The sequence below is a fragment of the Prionailurus bengalensis genome, chromosome C1 (genome assembly GCF_016509475.1).
Source record: "Prionailurus bengalensis isolate Pbe53 chromosome C1, Fcat_Pben_1.1_paternal_pri, whole genome shotgun sequence".
Classification (NCBI taxonomy): domain Eukaryota; kingdom Metazoa; phylum Chordata; class Mammalia; order Carnivora; family Felidae; genus Prionailurus; species Prionailurus bengalensis.
The window spans coordinates 58,993,600-59,009,671 of NC_057345.1; the positions used below are offsets into that span (position 1 = coordinate 58,993,600).

At 40.8% G+C, this 16,072-nt stretch overlaps 1 protein-coding gene across 8 annotated transcripts in view; it reads right to left on the reverse strand.

Annotated features, from left to right (window-relative positions):
* The window catches only part of PTGER3 (prostaglandin E receptor 3), a 180,242-nt gene extending 174,924 nt beyond the window's left edge, over nt 1–5,318 (reverse strand). For all 8 annotated transcript variants that reach the window (XM_043575261.1, XM_043575267.1, XM_043575268.1 and 5 more), the window contains exon 1: nt 4,327–5,318. In XM_043575261.1, the coding sequence (XP_043431196.1) occupies nt 4,327–5,220 (894 nt within the window). In that variant the 5' untranslated portion in view covers nt 5,221–5,318. The remainder of the gene's footprint in view (nt 1–4,326) is intronic.
* Between the last annotated feature and the right edge of the window lie 10,754 nt (nt 5,319–16,072).

The following is a 16,072-nucleotide window of genomic DNA, read 5'->3' on the forward strand; positions in this document are numbered from 1 at the left end:
ACTCTGTTCCGGTTCCTGGACATGCTCATGCTCAGCCACAAGGTCAAGCTATGCCATCCCACCTCTTCCCTGAAGTCCACTCTGGTAAAGTCAGGTGGATGTTCTTCCCAGAGCCCAAGGCAATACTAATTATATCAAATCTGGTATTGTTCTCCAATTGTTTCACTCATAAATGTGGGGCTCCACTGAGCAGATTATAATTCTTTGACCAGCTTTTATTTATTTATTTATTTATTTATTTATTTATTTTAATGTTTTATTTATTTTTGAGACAGAGACAGAGCATGAACGGGGAAGGGGCAGAAAGAGAGGGAGACACAGAATCAGAAGCAGGCTCCAGGCTCTGAGCCATCAGCCCAGAGCCCGACGTGGGGCTCGACTCATGGACCGCGAGATCATGACCTGAGCTGAAGTCAGATGCTTAACCAACTGAGCCACCCAGGCGCCTCTTTGACGAGCTTTTAAAAACTCTACTTAATATCCCTCCCACAGTGCCTAAACAAATAAAGTAATAAACAAAAAAGTAAAGAATTCCAAGTAATCTCAATTCTCATAAAAACAAATTACGGAAGGTTTTTATACAATCATTTTCCTTGGAGCAACATCCTAAATAAGGCAGAAATTTATAGGCAGAGAAGATCAGCAATTGCCTAATACTTTTTTATACCGTGAAACAGGATTACCTCTGTAAAACAGTCTATTGCATATTTTTACCACATGTAGTGTACTTAAGGCAAGTTTCATTTGTCAAGATATATCAGGGATTCCTTAGATTTAAATAAAGTAACATCCACATTGTGAAATACCTTCTTTTTAAAATTTTTTTTACATTTATTTATTTTTGAGAGAGAGAGTGAGACAGAGCACAAGTGGAGGAGGGGCAGAGAAAGAAGGAGACACAGAATCTGAAGTAGGCTCCTGGCTCTGAGCTGTCAGCACAGAGCCCGATGTGGGGCCCGAACTCACAAACCATGAGATCGTGACCCGAGCTGAAGTCGGATGCTTAACTGACTGAGCCACCCAGGTGCCCCGGGAAATATCTTCTTGAATTGAAGCATCTCTCTTTGCATTTGTGGATATTGAGCAGAATTTGCTGGTTCAAGATTAAATTAGGTAAAAGTTTCTAAGGCTGCTTTTATCCAAGTCGGAAGTTGTAGATGAGGAATTCTGTTCCTCAGACCTTACTTTTCACAATGTTAGCCTTATAGTTACTATTTTTAAGATAGCTACAATGTTAGCCACATTCCACCTGTCTGGGGAGTGTAAGGTTTACAAAAATACAAAAGGTACTCATGGCTTTTTGTGAACAACAGCCTAAGGTTATTCCTATTTCTGGAAACTTGGCTATCATGTATAATAACTGGATGATTCGGTGAATTTGGTTCATAAAAAATGAAATAATAAAAAGTGTAACAGATTTGCATTGCTGAGTCAACTGGTGGATTCCAATAGGATTTGATGCCTCATAAACCTACAGTGACTACAAATTGTAGATCGTCTATCACGGTGACATCACTTCCCACTGTATTCTCAATTTCACATCTCACATCATATTTTTTTAAGTTTATTTTTACTTGTTTTTGAGAGAGAGAGAGAAAGCGCAAGTGGGGGAGGGGCAGAGAGAGAAGGAAACAAAGAATCCCAAGCAGGCTCCACACTGTCAGCTCAGAACATGATGCAGGGCTCGAAACCAGGATCCGTGAGATCATGACCAGAGCTGAGGTCAGACGCTTAACCAACTGAGCCACCCAGGCACCCCTCACATTGTGTTTTGTAAAGTTTCTGGTAAAAAGAAAATGTAAAGAAGGTTTTGTTTTGCACCATAGATAAACCTGTAAGTATTTTGTAGCAGCAACTTGTTGCCAGTCATTTTCTTACTATGGTATCTCTGCTAAATTTTCTGGTAGCAACAAATGAATATTATTATAATTGTGATAGTCTCCAAAATAAGATATACTCAGGGTCCTTTTAAGTAAGGAGTTTGAATAATTACATTGGTATCCTATGCCCAACTCAACAAAGGCTAATAGGGAATCCATATTTTACCTGTAGTTAGAAAACAGGTGTAAAAAGGTTCTCTCACTTCAACATTAATACACTGAAAATTCAAGTCACTAAGTTCTAGTGTCTTTATTCTTATAGTTCCCTAACTTATTAAAAGAGCTGTTTTGCCAGTTTCTTTGAGATAATTCCAACTTTTTACTGCAGATCTTTCTGAAGATATCTGAAGATTTAACTTCGATGGTGCACAAAACAGAAGACAGAAGCACTTCTTTATCAAGTTTATCAAGTACCTACTTTGGAAACCATGAATCTCTCCTCTTTGATATGACCATGTGTTAAATTTACTTCATTTTAAATGCAATGTTTTTATAAGAACTGAATCAACAGAGTGTCCGATAAAATGATGCAAACCAGTTAATATTTTTTGAATGCAGGAACTAAATAAGACTAGTTCCAAATATGTCTTTCTTAAGAGAGTGAGTTTGAACATCCTAGCTTACAATTTTCAAAACTGATCTCAATTCTTAAGGCTACCAGGCCCGTCACATTAGAATCAAAGTTTTGAAATAAAAACACTACACAGTTTCTCTTCAGCCGGTTAACTGTATAGGTAAGCATTTTATTCATACGATTTAACTGCATTTCTTTTAGGATATAAAGTGTGTGGTAAGAGCAGACTCAAAGATGTGGGTCTTAAATGTCAACTGTGAAAAATTCAGATATTCTGTTTGCCTTTAAAGTTATGTTAATTACCACACTTTAATAAAGTGTTTATTTTTTTAGAACTCTTTTCCCCATCTGTTTGACCACCTGTATACCTCATTCTTCAACCACAGGAATAAAGGTGTCTAAAATTGATGCTGGGTTTGATAAGCTACGGTGATGACATTAGCCTGAGTTCTAGTTCCTGGAACAGAGATCTGTGACCACACGGCCACTTATGGGCAGCTAGGTCCCAGCATAACTCCTTGTGCCCACGTGTCACTGATTTGGAGCCAAGACCTGTGCTCTAAATATACTGTACCAGTTAAACACAGGTATTCTAGGCTATCTGCTTTGTCAAATGCAGGGGAGTGTGGGAAGGGGAAAGGCACCAAGGTTCTGTTTTTAAATACAAGGGATTTAAAAGTAAACATGGTGCACAGCAATGGCAATATACTTAACACCACTGAACTGCACACTTAAAAATGGTAAATTTCATGTGATGTAGAACATAAAAGTTTCTGGTAGAACATAAAAAAACTAAAAGAAAAGCCATGTGGGAGTGGGTTCTGAAAACTGTGTTCACGGATTTCAGAAGTTTTCCACGACGGTCTGTTAAATTTCCAAGTCCAATATATAATCTGCTATAACTCTGCCAGTGACCAGGTCACGCTTCCTGCAATGCTTTCTATTAAGCCAGGCTGCTTGGAACGTAAATGAACATCCACTCATCAGGTACTCATAAACAACACTTACTCATAGAAATCTCCAGCTAAAAGTACCACAGAGGAAAATCTGGAGAAAAAAAACAGGTAAGTGTGTGGTGCCACACAAGGAGCATGGGTAAACATCACCTGCTCCCAGGCTGTGCCCCTCTGCCAGGAGCTAGGCAGTGCAGCAACCCCTATCTTCCTATCTCAGGACTGGTCTTGCTCCAGCCCAAAGGCCGGTCAGAGTTCCCAGGCCTTGGGGTCCCATTGACTGAATGTGGGTTCAAGCACTCCCTAGAGGGTACAGCACCATTCCAAAGGGCTGAGACAGGCTGCAGCGGCAAAAGGGGTCTTCCTTCACTCTCTTGCTTCCACCAAGAGTGAACCTGCAAGGAAGGTTAGCCCGGCTGTGCTGGGAGGGTACGCAGTGTGTCAGAAGCTGCAAGAGGGCTGTGCCCGCCTGCTGTTGCAGGTAGAATATTTCTGCAGACTGAAAATCATCTCAACATGCAAGAGATACTTGAAATAAGGAGAAAACGCACAGCAGCAGGCTACAGTTGTCACAGCCATTCTGCCCCTAGTGCACCCATTAGAAATCTGTGTCTCTGTACACGCACTGGAATGACACCTGGGCATCCTCCTACTCCCTCCAATTAGGATGGGAGCAGCCCCGTGGCCTCCACGCTTGTATAAACAAAGCCTAACGCGATGCCTGGCACTTGGAAGGTGCTCGGCAAGTAAAGGAGGAGCTCAGCTCTGAAGCCACAACCAAGATAGCGGGCCACAGGCCTCTCCAGTCCTCTGTGGTTGCCAACACACCCCTGCAAGTGCTGCCGCCATCAAGAGGCTTCCTTGGCCCGCCGGCGCGCCCGCCCGCCCAGACCTCCGCACACAGGCAGGAACTACGTACCAGTAAGGGCGACCAGCAGACAGACAGCACGCACATGATCCCCATGAGTTGGATGGCCGTCTCGGTGGTGATCCGACCCCACTGGGCGCCGGACTGTGACGCCGTGGCCTTGGCCCGGCAGCGGGACACCAGGGCCTTGATGGTGGCCAGGTTGCAGGCGAAGGTGACGGCCAGCGCTGAGAGCCCCAGGAAGGCAAAGGTGGAGGCGAAGAAGAGGTTGCCCCAGTTGTGCGAAGAGCTAGTCCCGTTGCCCCCTCCCCCGGTGCTAATGAAGCACCACGTCCCGGGCCACTGGATAGTGTACTGGCCTACGCCCAGCACCGGCAGCAGGGCGAAGGCGAGCACCGCGAGCCACACGCCGAGCAGCACGGCGCGGGTGGCGCGCGTCTTCATGTGGCTCGCGTACCAGTGCGGCGCCCGGATGGCCAGCGCCCGCTCGACGGCCATGGCGCTGGCGATGAAGAGCGAGGAGAGCCCAAAGACAGTCATGGTCAGACCGAAGAAGGTGCACAGCCTCCCCGACGGGTCGAGCTGCTCCCAGCGCTGCTTGGACAGGTACACGAAGATGACCACCGGGCTGGTGAGCAGTTGCCCGACCAGGTCTGTGAGCGCCAGCCAGCCGATGCACAGCAGGAACGACTTCTTGCGCTTGCTCTCCCGGCGCCGGTAGCTCCGCGACACGAGCAGCATGGCCAGCGCGTTGCCCACGAAGCCCGTGATGAGCATGGTGATCGGGAAGGCTACGGACACCGAGCCGCAGTCCTCGCCGGGCTCGCGGGGACGCGTGAGGTTGCCCCGCGCCGCGGCGGAGCGCTCGGGCGCCCACATGCCCGGGTACGAGTGGTTGAGGCGGGTGCAGAAAGGGGCGCTCCCGTCGCCCCGGGTCTCCTTCATGTTGGCTTCGAGGTGAGGAGAGGACGGCGCCCGGAGAGCAGCAGCGGGAGCTGGCGGAAGGGGCGCGGGCGGCGGCGAAGGTCGGTGTCCACCCGGACTGAGGCTGGGGCCGGGCTGCCCTCCATGATGCGGGGCGTAGCCGCCGCCTCACTTCTCTCCTCTGGCCACGGCGCCTGGGCTTTCAGGCAGCCGCGCCGTCGGCTCTGGGAAGCCTGCAGCTCCGAGGCGCGTGAGGTGCCGGCCCCTTCTATAAGGCCGCGGAGGGCGGGGCGCCCGGGGGTGTGGGCTGAAGCGCGCCGGGGCGGGGGCGGGGGGCTGGAGGAGCAACTGCGCGCGTCCCCCGGCTGCTGCGTGACCGCTGCCCTGGCCGCCAGGGCTGGAAACTCTCAGGAGGACTCCTCTTGCCCCGACTCCTGGTCAGACGAGACGCCCAGCCAGTCCGCCCTTCGCTGCGCCGCGCCTCCTCCTCTCCTCTGCCAGAGGAGCGTGGGCGGCCCGGGCTAAAATGTCTCCCCGTGCTTCCCGACCACAGGCAAGTCGCCAAGGCAGACCCGAACGTCCGCCCCGCTCCTTACCCATCCGCCAACGCTTATTGCAGGGGCCGGATCCTCCTCCCGGAGCTCTTCTGTAACCCTGGCAAGTGTAACTCACCTGTTTCTAAGCAATCCGGGCCAACCACACTCCTTTGCATAGCTGAATGTGAACTTTTCTCCCTTTTTATACTTTGGGACCAAGCAGCTCTGTTCCCGGGGGTCACCCTGATAATATAATACTCATAGTGCCTCATAGAGACTTAAGGGAATACGTATAAAGGAAACAAAGTAAAATCAGAGTGCCGAATTCGAACATGAAATCTCAACTACCGTTCTCCACCTAAATTCTATCCCTCTCCCCGTAAAAAAAAAAGAAAGAAAGAAAGAAAGAAAGAAAGAAAGAAAGAAAGAAAGAAAGAAAGAAAGAAAGAAAGAAAGAAAGAAAGAAAAGAAAGAAAGAAAGAAAGAAAGAAAGAAAAAGCTACGGCTAAAGTGGCTAGAGGCAGGTGGCAGCCGCTTGCATATCTGAGATAATGAAAAACTGCCGCCAGCCTATTCTCAATTAGGACTAGAAGCTGTAGTTAGATGTTAGGAAGGTCTTCACATTTAGTGAAAATGGGCATAATTGCCTAATATCTTTTACTAAGCGAATATTTAGTGTTTTTTCACAGTTTCCCGTTTTATCAGATCCTCCAAGGTCTTGTTCCTATCATTACTCCCCTTTGATGGTGAGCTGAGGATCCTTGAAGTTAAAGGATGTGCCCAAGGTCTTCCAGCAATTCTTCAGTCTGCATCTTTAGTCTTGTTTGCGTCCATACCATAATTACTCTTAGCAGTTGAGAAACAACAGTAACTTTGTTCCCACATTTTGGAAGGGTCTGGCTTTTCTGCCTCTTCACATTGTCCAGGAATGAAAAGATTTTGAAAATAATTTGTAGACTTCGTTTTTTCCCCTCATTTAAGAAATTAAACCTGATCATATAGGGGCGCCTGGGTGGCGCAGTCGGTTAAGCGTCTGACTTCAGCCAGGTCACGATCTCGCGGTCCGTGAGTTCGAGCCCCGTGTCGGGCTCTGGGCTGATGACTCAGAGCCTGGAGCCTGTTTCCGATTCTGTGTCTCCCTCTCTCTCTGCCCCTCGCCCGTTCATGCTCTGTCTCTCTCTGTCCCCAAAATAAATAAACGTTGAAAAAAAAAAAAAAAACCTGATCATATAGCAGTACGAATACCATTACTCAGGCTTCAGATTGACTTCAGGAGGAAGTCCTGTACTTCGTTTCTTTACCTTTCCTAGCTTAGTTGGTATCTTTTGGGGGTGTAAATGAGTGGTAGGAGATGATCCTACATTTTTTCTGTGCTGTTGTATTAACTCTCTGTATGAGAGCTTGAAAAAAAAATGCTTATAAGCCTTATATAGTTTTTAAAGGAGAAAGAGCAAAAATGTAATTTCAACTCCATTTTAACAACATGCATTAATGACATTATTTTGTTTTGCAGTCATTAAAATTTTTTTACACTTTTGAATTTTCTTTTAAAATGTCATGTTTCTAATGAGAATGACAGCTAGGAAGGAATACTCAAGTGGTTTACTTTTTAAATCTTCTCCAAACTTTTGTCTTATTAATTTGAATTAATCTGACACTCATATTTATGAAAGTTTTTTCTAAAATCTCATTTAAAATATTTAATATTTTCATATATATACTTTAATGCATATTGGATGAAAGTATCAAATTAAATTTTTCAGTAATGAGAGTCTAATGTAATTATGTATTTTATTTAAAAACTTAATTTGTCATGATTCATACAGCAAACATCAAAGCTGAATGTCTCTCCAGTTATATCAAAAATTATTCTCATTTTTATGAATATTTGACTTCTTTGAAATTTTACTTCCCCCATTGCAGTATATGCTGTAGCTAACTTGACTTCATAACAGTAACAGAGTTAATGTTAGACTCTTTACTCACCTCTATACCAGTGCATTAAATATGTTGCATTTCAGATCTTTTGTGTAACATTTTCCTCCTTTCAGTGATTTGCTTCATCTTATTCTAAGTTGTCAGCTTTTTAGTTATTTACCTTGTAAACAAGTGATTTAGGGAATCTGAGGAGCCACGGAATAGGATGCTGCCAGATGGATTCTGGCTGGCACTTTTTAGTGTCAAGGCAGAAATAGCCTGAATTGTGTTGGTCTGAAACACCAGCACCCTCTAGTGACCAACCTAATAACATGCTGTACAGCATATTAAAGAGAATTTCTAAATGACAAATATGTTTTGCTTAAGGAACCTCTGATATCTTTCTTAGGGGTGTACTAATTAATACATAACTATGTATTAATGGTCATTTTGTTTTCCTTGGAGTGCACAAACTATCATGTCTAATCAACAGACCAGTGGAGTATTAGAGTCAGATCATTGAAAAGACCACATATTCAAATGTTTTTTAAAAATTTTAAAGTATATAATCACCCATTATCTATTTAATTTAAAAAAATTTAATGTTTATTCATTTTTGGCAGACACAGAGAAACCAAGTGTGAGCGGGGGAAGGGCAGAGAGAGAGGGAGACACAGAATCCGAAGCAGGCTCCAGGCTCTGAGCTGTCAGTGCAGAGCCCAATGCGGGGCTCGAACCCACAAACCCACAAACCATGATTATGACCTGAGAGAAAGTCAGAGGCTTAACTGACTGAGACACCTAGTGCCCCTCACCCATTATGTATTCTTAAACTATTCTCTAAAAATAATTTACATTTTAATATGTAAATATCTTACCTTTTATTTTTTTTTTAATTTTTTTTTCAACGTTTATTTATTTTTGGGACAGAGAGACACAGAGCATGAACGGGGGAGGGGCAGAGAGAGAGGGAGACACAGAATCGGAAACAGGCTCCAGGCTCTGAGCCATCAGCCCAGAGCCCAACGCGGGGCTCGAACTCACGGACCGCGAGATCGTGACCTGGCTGAAGTCGTACGCTTAACCGACTGCGCCACCCAGGCGCCCCATATCTTACCTTTTAAAATTCACAACATATATCAATATTTAGCTAGCATTGATGAATATATTCTGCCACTTCTACTGAACTTGCATTAAGAAATCTTAAAATAGACTTGGTTACAAAACAAGATCAGTAACTATTTTGCATTACTTCATTATCAATGGAAAATATCTATAATTCTTATTCCATTGATCCAATTGCTAATTTCAGCATATTTTTAATTGTTTTTGAGAGAGAGAGAGTGCAAGAGGGGGAGGGACAGAGAGAGGGAGGCACAGAATCCAAAGCAGGCTCCAGGCTTTGAGCTGTCAGAGCCCGATGTAGGGCTTGAACTCACAAACCACAAGATCATGACCTGAGAGGAGCCACCTAGGTGCCCCAGCATATTTCTTAGTCATCCATCCATTCATTCAAAAAATATTTATTGAGCATCTATTCTGTCAGATACTGTGCTAGTTGTTAGAGATATAAAAGAAACACAGATATCCCTACATTTATGGAGCTTATGTTTTAGTGCAAAATTCTTGATTTTTAAAATCTGAAATAACAGAAGAAAGGAATGCTAATTTCAGTGGCTTTTGTGATTTGCCATGGAGGTAAGTTCTTATATAAAATCCAATTTAAAAATTCATGAACAATTTTCATGAAAAATGGAAAAATATGTAGTTTTATCAAATGGGATTTATTTCAGGAATCCAAAGTAGATTTAAACACCCAAACATCAACCAATATAATTACTATTTCAACAAAATAAAGGAGATGCTTGAAGTTTTTGCTAAATCAAACATCTGGGTATACTGAATCCCTTTGTATTGATTGCATTTTCTTCAAACTTTTCTTCCTGTTTCTTTGCATGCCTGATAGTCTTTAGTTGAAAACTGGACTAAGTAGTTAATATACTGTAGTGACTATGGTTTCTATTGTTTTCCATGAGGATTATTGATTTGGCCTGGGGCCAGGTGGGGGCTGGGGGTGCAGGTGATGTGGTCATCCACCAGGTAGTTAACTTGCCTGGATTCAGACTGCCAACATTTCCTTTTGTGGTATACAGCTGCTTTTCTATCTCTGCTCTGTTGTCATGATTTCTCATGGCTGCTCTGTGGATTGATCTACCCTATACTGCATAATTTCTTGGTCAGTGATGGGGACCACCATGTCTGTGGCTTTCTTCTGCAGATTCTCCTCTAATTTCGAGGTGCTCTGCCAGCTTTGGGTTGTGCCCTACATTTCAAGCTTGTGAAATTTCAACTATTTGCCACCTAAGGTGCTCAGGGTGGAGAATAAACTCGTTTAAGGAAAGCATCAAAGTCATGGACATAGGTCTTGAGTAGTTTTATCTTCTAAGACTAGGTTCCACTCTGGTCTCTGCTTGCTTTTTCACCAGGCTTCAGGGAGATTCTCTTTCATGCACGGTTTAGCTGTCAAACATATATTTGGGCAGAAATTCTATCTCATTCTTTTTAAGGTTCTTATCACCTGGATTTCCTATTTAAATATGCAGTGGTCTTTTCAGCCTTGAACTCCAATCTCTGGCACTTTTTGTCAGTGAGACTGATTTTTCCCATCACTGATTTCCCACAGATATAGTCATGAGGGTTGGGCATCTCTCTCAGTCCAAAAGGCCAGTAACCCTTAATTCTTACCCTTTTAGTTGTAGAGTTTTGAGATTAAACTCTTCGGCAATTTCTGTATGCTTTTGAATGCTTTCCAGTGGGTTTTAGTTGTTTAAAATTTTAAACCAGATTTTCATTGTTATCTGTAGGGCAGCGTGATAATAGCATAAAGACAGACATATCTGTTCAATGGAACAGAATACTATATCTACTTATATCTAAATAGGTAGATATTTATGGCTATACACACACACAGCGGGGGGGGGGGGAATACAGATATACAGATAAAAGATAGGTATACACACACATCCGTCCATACATGTTCAATTAATTTTCAGCAAGTGTTAAGATAATAAAGTCTTTTCAACAAAGGCACTGAAAAAAATGGATACCTGTATGAAAATAAAAATGGACATAAACCTTATCTCATACCACACAAAATGGACTGTAGATTACATGTAATTATGCTTAATCTTCTAAATTAAAATGGGAGAAAAAGTAATGATTTCTTTAGTCTCCCATCCTTACTGGAAGTACTCTCCAACTTGTCTTTTAACATTTAACATGATTCTCTGTCAGTATGCATACATATCCTTCATTCTTCTTAAATACCATGAATAATCCAAATTCTTTCTCTTTGGACTATTTGTAATTTTTGCTATCAGAAGCAATGGTGCAACAAATATTCTTGTGTATACTGGTGTGCATACTTGTAGGACTTATTTTACATGACAGATCCTCAGAAGTGAACTGCTGTACACTGATGACCCCCAAATTTACATCTGCAGTCTACGTCTTTTTTGAACTTGTTTCATATATCCAATTGACTGTTTGTCATGCCATTTAGATAGAACTTCATCCCATTTAAATGGAACTTCAAATTTTCTTCCCCACTCCTTGTTCTACTCGTCTTCCCCATCTCAGAATACAATATACCATCCACTTACTGAAGCCAGAATTCCAATGACCATCCTTGAGTCTTCCTTCTCTACCATGTTTTCCAGCACATCATCCAGTAATATTCTAATTCAAAATATATTTCATCTACATTCACTTGTCTCCATCTCCACATCTACCACCTGGTTCAGATCACTACCACCTTTTACTTAATCTACCACAATAGTTTTTAAATTGCCTTGATTTTGTAATTAAAAATTTTATAACAAATTGAGCTAAAACGACAAGTTTAAAGCATTTAATTATATTTTAAGATGCTAATAGTATCTTCACTTCTTTCACTCCCAAAACCCTTATTAACAGATTGAGGTATATTTTTTCCAATTTTTTTCTATGCTCACACAAAGATATTTCCACTCAAAGTACATGAATTTCTGCTTCTACATTTGCCAGCCCTGAACTAGTATTGCTGTTTATAATATTTACAATCTGATGGGTAAAATATATTTTGTTAAATTGGACTTCCATAAATACTAGTGAACTTAAATCCAACTTCATTAAGGAAGTTAAATCTATTTCCATGTGTATTAACTTCTTTAATTGCTTTTACATTTTCTATTGGATTAACTTCCTCTTTGCTTTGTACATTTTTTATTGGATTGTCATATGCTATTAATTTGTAGGAGCTCTTTGTACTGTTAGAGATACCGATTTCTCATTTTCCTACCTTGTCATTTGCCTTTTTTACTTTTTGTGTCTGGATTATCTTATGTAAACCATTTATTCAGAAAAAAAAAATAAACTTTTCCTTTTTGGTTTTGGGAATTCTTAAGAAACTTAAGGTCTCCCCTTGATCCTACACCCAAGTTACATTCTGAAATATTTTCCCTCCAGTATTATCGTTAAAATAGATTACTTTTTAGCAGATGGTAACGAGGTTGAAGTTTAACTTACTTTTTGATGGGCTATCATATGGGGTAGATTTGCTGTAATTTTGTTTCTATGCTTGGGGTTCTTAAGAGCTTCTTGGACTCGTCGCAGTCTCCTTTCAGACATATGCTAACCATGACTCACCTGAAGACTTGGAGGACCAACCAAGGATCTCCACATGCATGCACCTCTCCTGTTACTTGCCATCTTAGTGGCCTTGTCCTTCCTACTCCATCCAAACTCAGGGAAAATTGCAAATCTCCACCTAGGGAACTCCTGTGATGTATCTCAGAAATCTTCTCAAGGGAGTAAGTTGGCATTCAATAGGGTTAGCCTTGTTTCCCTTTATCAGATTATCACGGTCTTCCTAGTTCAGTGTCCTGAAAAACCCTGTTTTAATATATTGTGTGGTTTTGGGTGGAAAGATAAATCTTGTCATGAAGCGAAGTTCTCTGCTTAGTTTTGTTTTCTCACTTTCTACTTTATGTTTGATCTGTTTTTTATGTTCTTGACATGGAAACGTAGATATTGGTGTAGCTTCTTTCCTAATACATGGTTTCAAAATTACACATTTCCCTCTAAGTAGTGCTTTAGCGGAATCTCGAGGATATTTTCATTACCATTCAGAATATCTTAAATTTCCATCACTTGTTCCTTACCATATGGGGATGTTAAATCCTAATTATTTTCTAGTTTTGCTATTGAGTCCGTTTAATTCCACTGGTCAATGGATGTATTTTGTACTATAAATCCTTTGAGAACTGTTGTATGGCTCAATAGCCTACGTGTAAATATTCTATATGCAGTTGTTAGATGTAATGTTTTACAATAACCAATAACCAAGTAGGTCTACTTGATGTTTATTCATAATACCTTTTTCTTCATAGAGAAAGGTATTATGATTTTCAAATACACAGATCTATTCACCCTGTCAGTCCTAACATTTTGAAGCTTTAGACGTTGATATGGAATGCTTTAAGAGAAGCCAGGGCTGAAGTGCACTTCCAAGTTTGTGACATTAGTGTTAAATGGACTCTTACCACTATACAGTTCCTGTTCTAATACTAGCTTAGTCTGTTGTTTGGTAACTTTTTTCCAGCTTATTTTCAACCTGTGTTCTTACTCTGAATGCATAATTTATAGCTATAATGGGGTTTTTGTGAATTTTAATCCAGTGTGACAACATATAATTGGGGTGTATAATCCATTTTCACTTAACTACAGGTAGTTTAGCTAGCCTATTGTTGTATTTCATGTTTTTCTCTTTAAGAAAACCTCTTTTAGAATTATTAAAGTTTTATTATCCTGTTATTAACTTCTTGTACCTTTTGGGGTTATTGTGGAAATTGAAATGCTTTCTTGACTGTGAAAGTTTACCTTAAATTAGTACTTTTACTATTTCTTGAGGAATGAATCTTTTAATGGTTTAAATCACTTACCTTCATGGGGGCACCTGGATGGTTCAGTTAAGCATCCCGCTTTTGATTTTAGCTCGAGATCAAAACACAGATTAAGCTCCCCACTGATAGCACAGGGCCTGCTTAGGATTCCTTCCCTTTCTTTCTGCCCCTCCCCTACTCATGTGCATGCACAGTCTAATATTAAAAATAAATAAATCACTTACCGTCTTCCTTTTGTGTTAATGTTGTAATCTTACTTCCATGTTCTAAGCCCAATACATTACTCACATAACTCCAAATTTAGGACTACACTGATTACACAAATGCTGTAATCTGCTTAAGCAAGACTTCTATTCTTTTCCCATAAAGTAGGTCTTTCTAATCTGTTCTCCAAGAAGTAGCCAAATTTGCTTAAAGCTAACTAGGACTATTACAAACCTTTCAGTATGTCCCAACTGTTTGTAGAATCTACTTAAATTATTTTCTGTGGCCTAGCGGCTTTGCATGATAAGAGTGTCTACCTCTACCACTTCATTTTTTTACTCATTATGCCTTACACCAGCCTTAAGGTTATCATGTTAGCATAGACTTAGCAACTCTGGTATAGATCTTTCAGGAATTATTCTCCCAATTCTCTCTGACCTTTAGGTCTTCTACCCACCACTCATTTACTTCATGGTACTCATCAAAATTTGTAATGATTCTGTTTTCTTAGTTTTGATAGATTCACTAGAATACCTTGCTGTTTTACCATCTAGTCATTAACTAGTTAGTTCACTGTCAGGCATGCAGTAGACTCAATCAACATATGTAAATAATTGAATAACACAATTCTTTGGTTATATTCTAAATATTGATACTGACAAATTACCCTCTAAAAGGTCTGTGCTAACTCATCCAATGATGAAAAAAAATTAGGGATCTTAAAATGAAGAGATCATATTGATTCAAAAAGTCCCAGCAAATGCAATCAAAATGGCACTAATGACAAAAGTCCAATGGTGTGCCTAAAATTTTCAATGTGTTAAATATCAGTCTTTGTAATCCTTGAACAAGATTTTTTACATGTAAATTCCTTATAAATCCTGACATTTCCTTTTCTTTCCACTTTTGCTCATATAAGACATCAAATCTTTCAAATGCAGAGGAAACAGTTTGCTACATATTTGCTACCTAATTGGCTTACCAGACTCACAAATGCCAGTATTCGCTGTGTACTCATGTACCAGGCACAATGAACATTCCCAGGGTGATACAGCTACCATAAAGTAAAAATTCAAATCAGGAAGTTTCACTCCAGAAGATAAACATCAAATCTCATTGTCAATTCTACCCCTGGATCACACCCATTCAACTTTACTTCCTATTACATCCAGGTGGGAGATACCCAGCCTTTGTGATGAGGTTGATAATAGGCTATGACTGTTTCATCTTTGGGGATAAATACAAAATCCTTGCTCTAGTACATCACTGTAACTCACTGTTTTCAGTCAATGTTCAATGTGGTCCAGTTTAATCCTGACAAATCAAGAGGTTCCTTCTCTCCAAGGTGTCTCACAGCCATGGTTACTTTTGGTCCTCTAAAAACATGATCAAAACTTGAGCCTTCACCATTTAGCTCACATTCATCTACAAACCATCTCCTTCCTTCAGGACTACTGGTCAATTCCTGTAAAGCATTTTGCTTTTATCCAGGCAAGACTAATTCTTCCCATTTTGATCAGACTTTATTTCTACCATAAAATATTTTATAAGTACTCCCCCACTAAATTAAGGTAATGGGAAAAGGGCTGTCCTATATCCTTTTAGCTTCAAACCCAAGTATTTTTACATCCTTGAATACTATGTAGCTTTCCTCAAAAGCTTCCTAGATATATTTTAATCATTCAAGTACTTAGGAATTTACCTGGTTATTGTAAATATTTTTCTTACACTAGTACCTTGTATTTTGCTAAATACATACATTTAAGAACTATTACTTATTATGTTTTTTTACAAATGTGTGCAAATGTTATGAAAAGAAACCATACTGTTTACTAGTCACTCTCAATGACTACAAATTTGCCTTAATGCTACCTGGATCCATCCCTCCTGATACTCTAATTGTCAAAACTCTTTTTGAAGGTCAAGTCCTCCCACCCTCACCCCACCATGATGGATCTAGATCCCATCCCCTCACCTATTTGATGATACCTTTCCAACACTTCTTCCCTCCCTCCTCCATCATTTACTTTCTGTTCTATTGGAGAATGGAAGCATACCAACAAAAACCCAGTCTCAAAGAACTTCCCAGGCCAAAGCTTCGAACGATTTGAGCAATAAAATAACATAGCATTAGCCTATGACCTAAAGTATAGAAGAAATATGCATGAATCCATACAAATATAAATGAGGTTTTTTTTTTTTTTTTACAAACAAATTCCAAGTGAGAGGACAGCCCTCCCCAACAGGATGTGGAGTTCAGTTCCCTGATCCCTA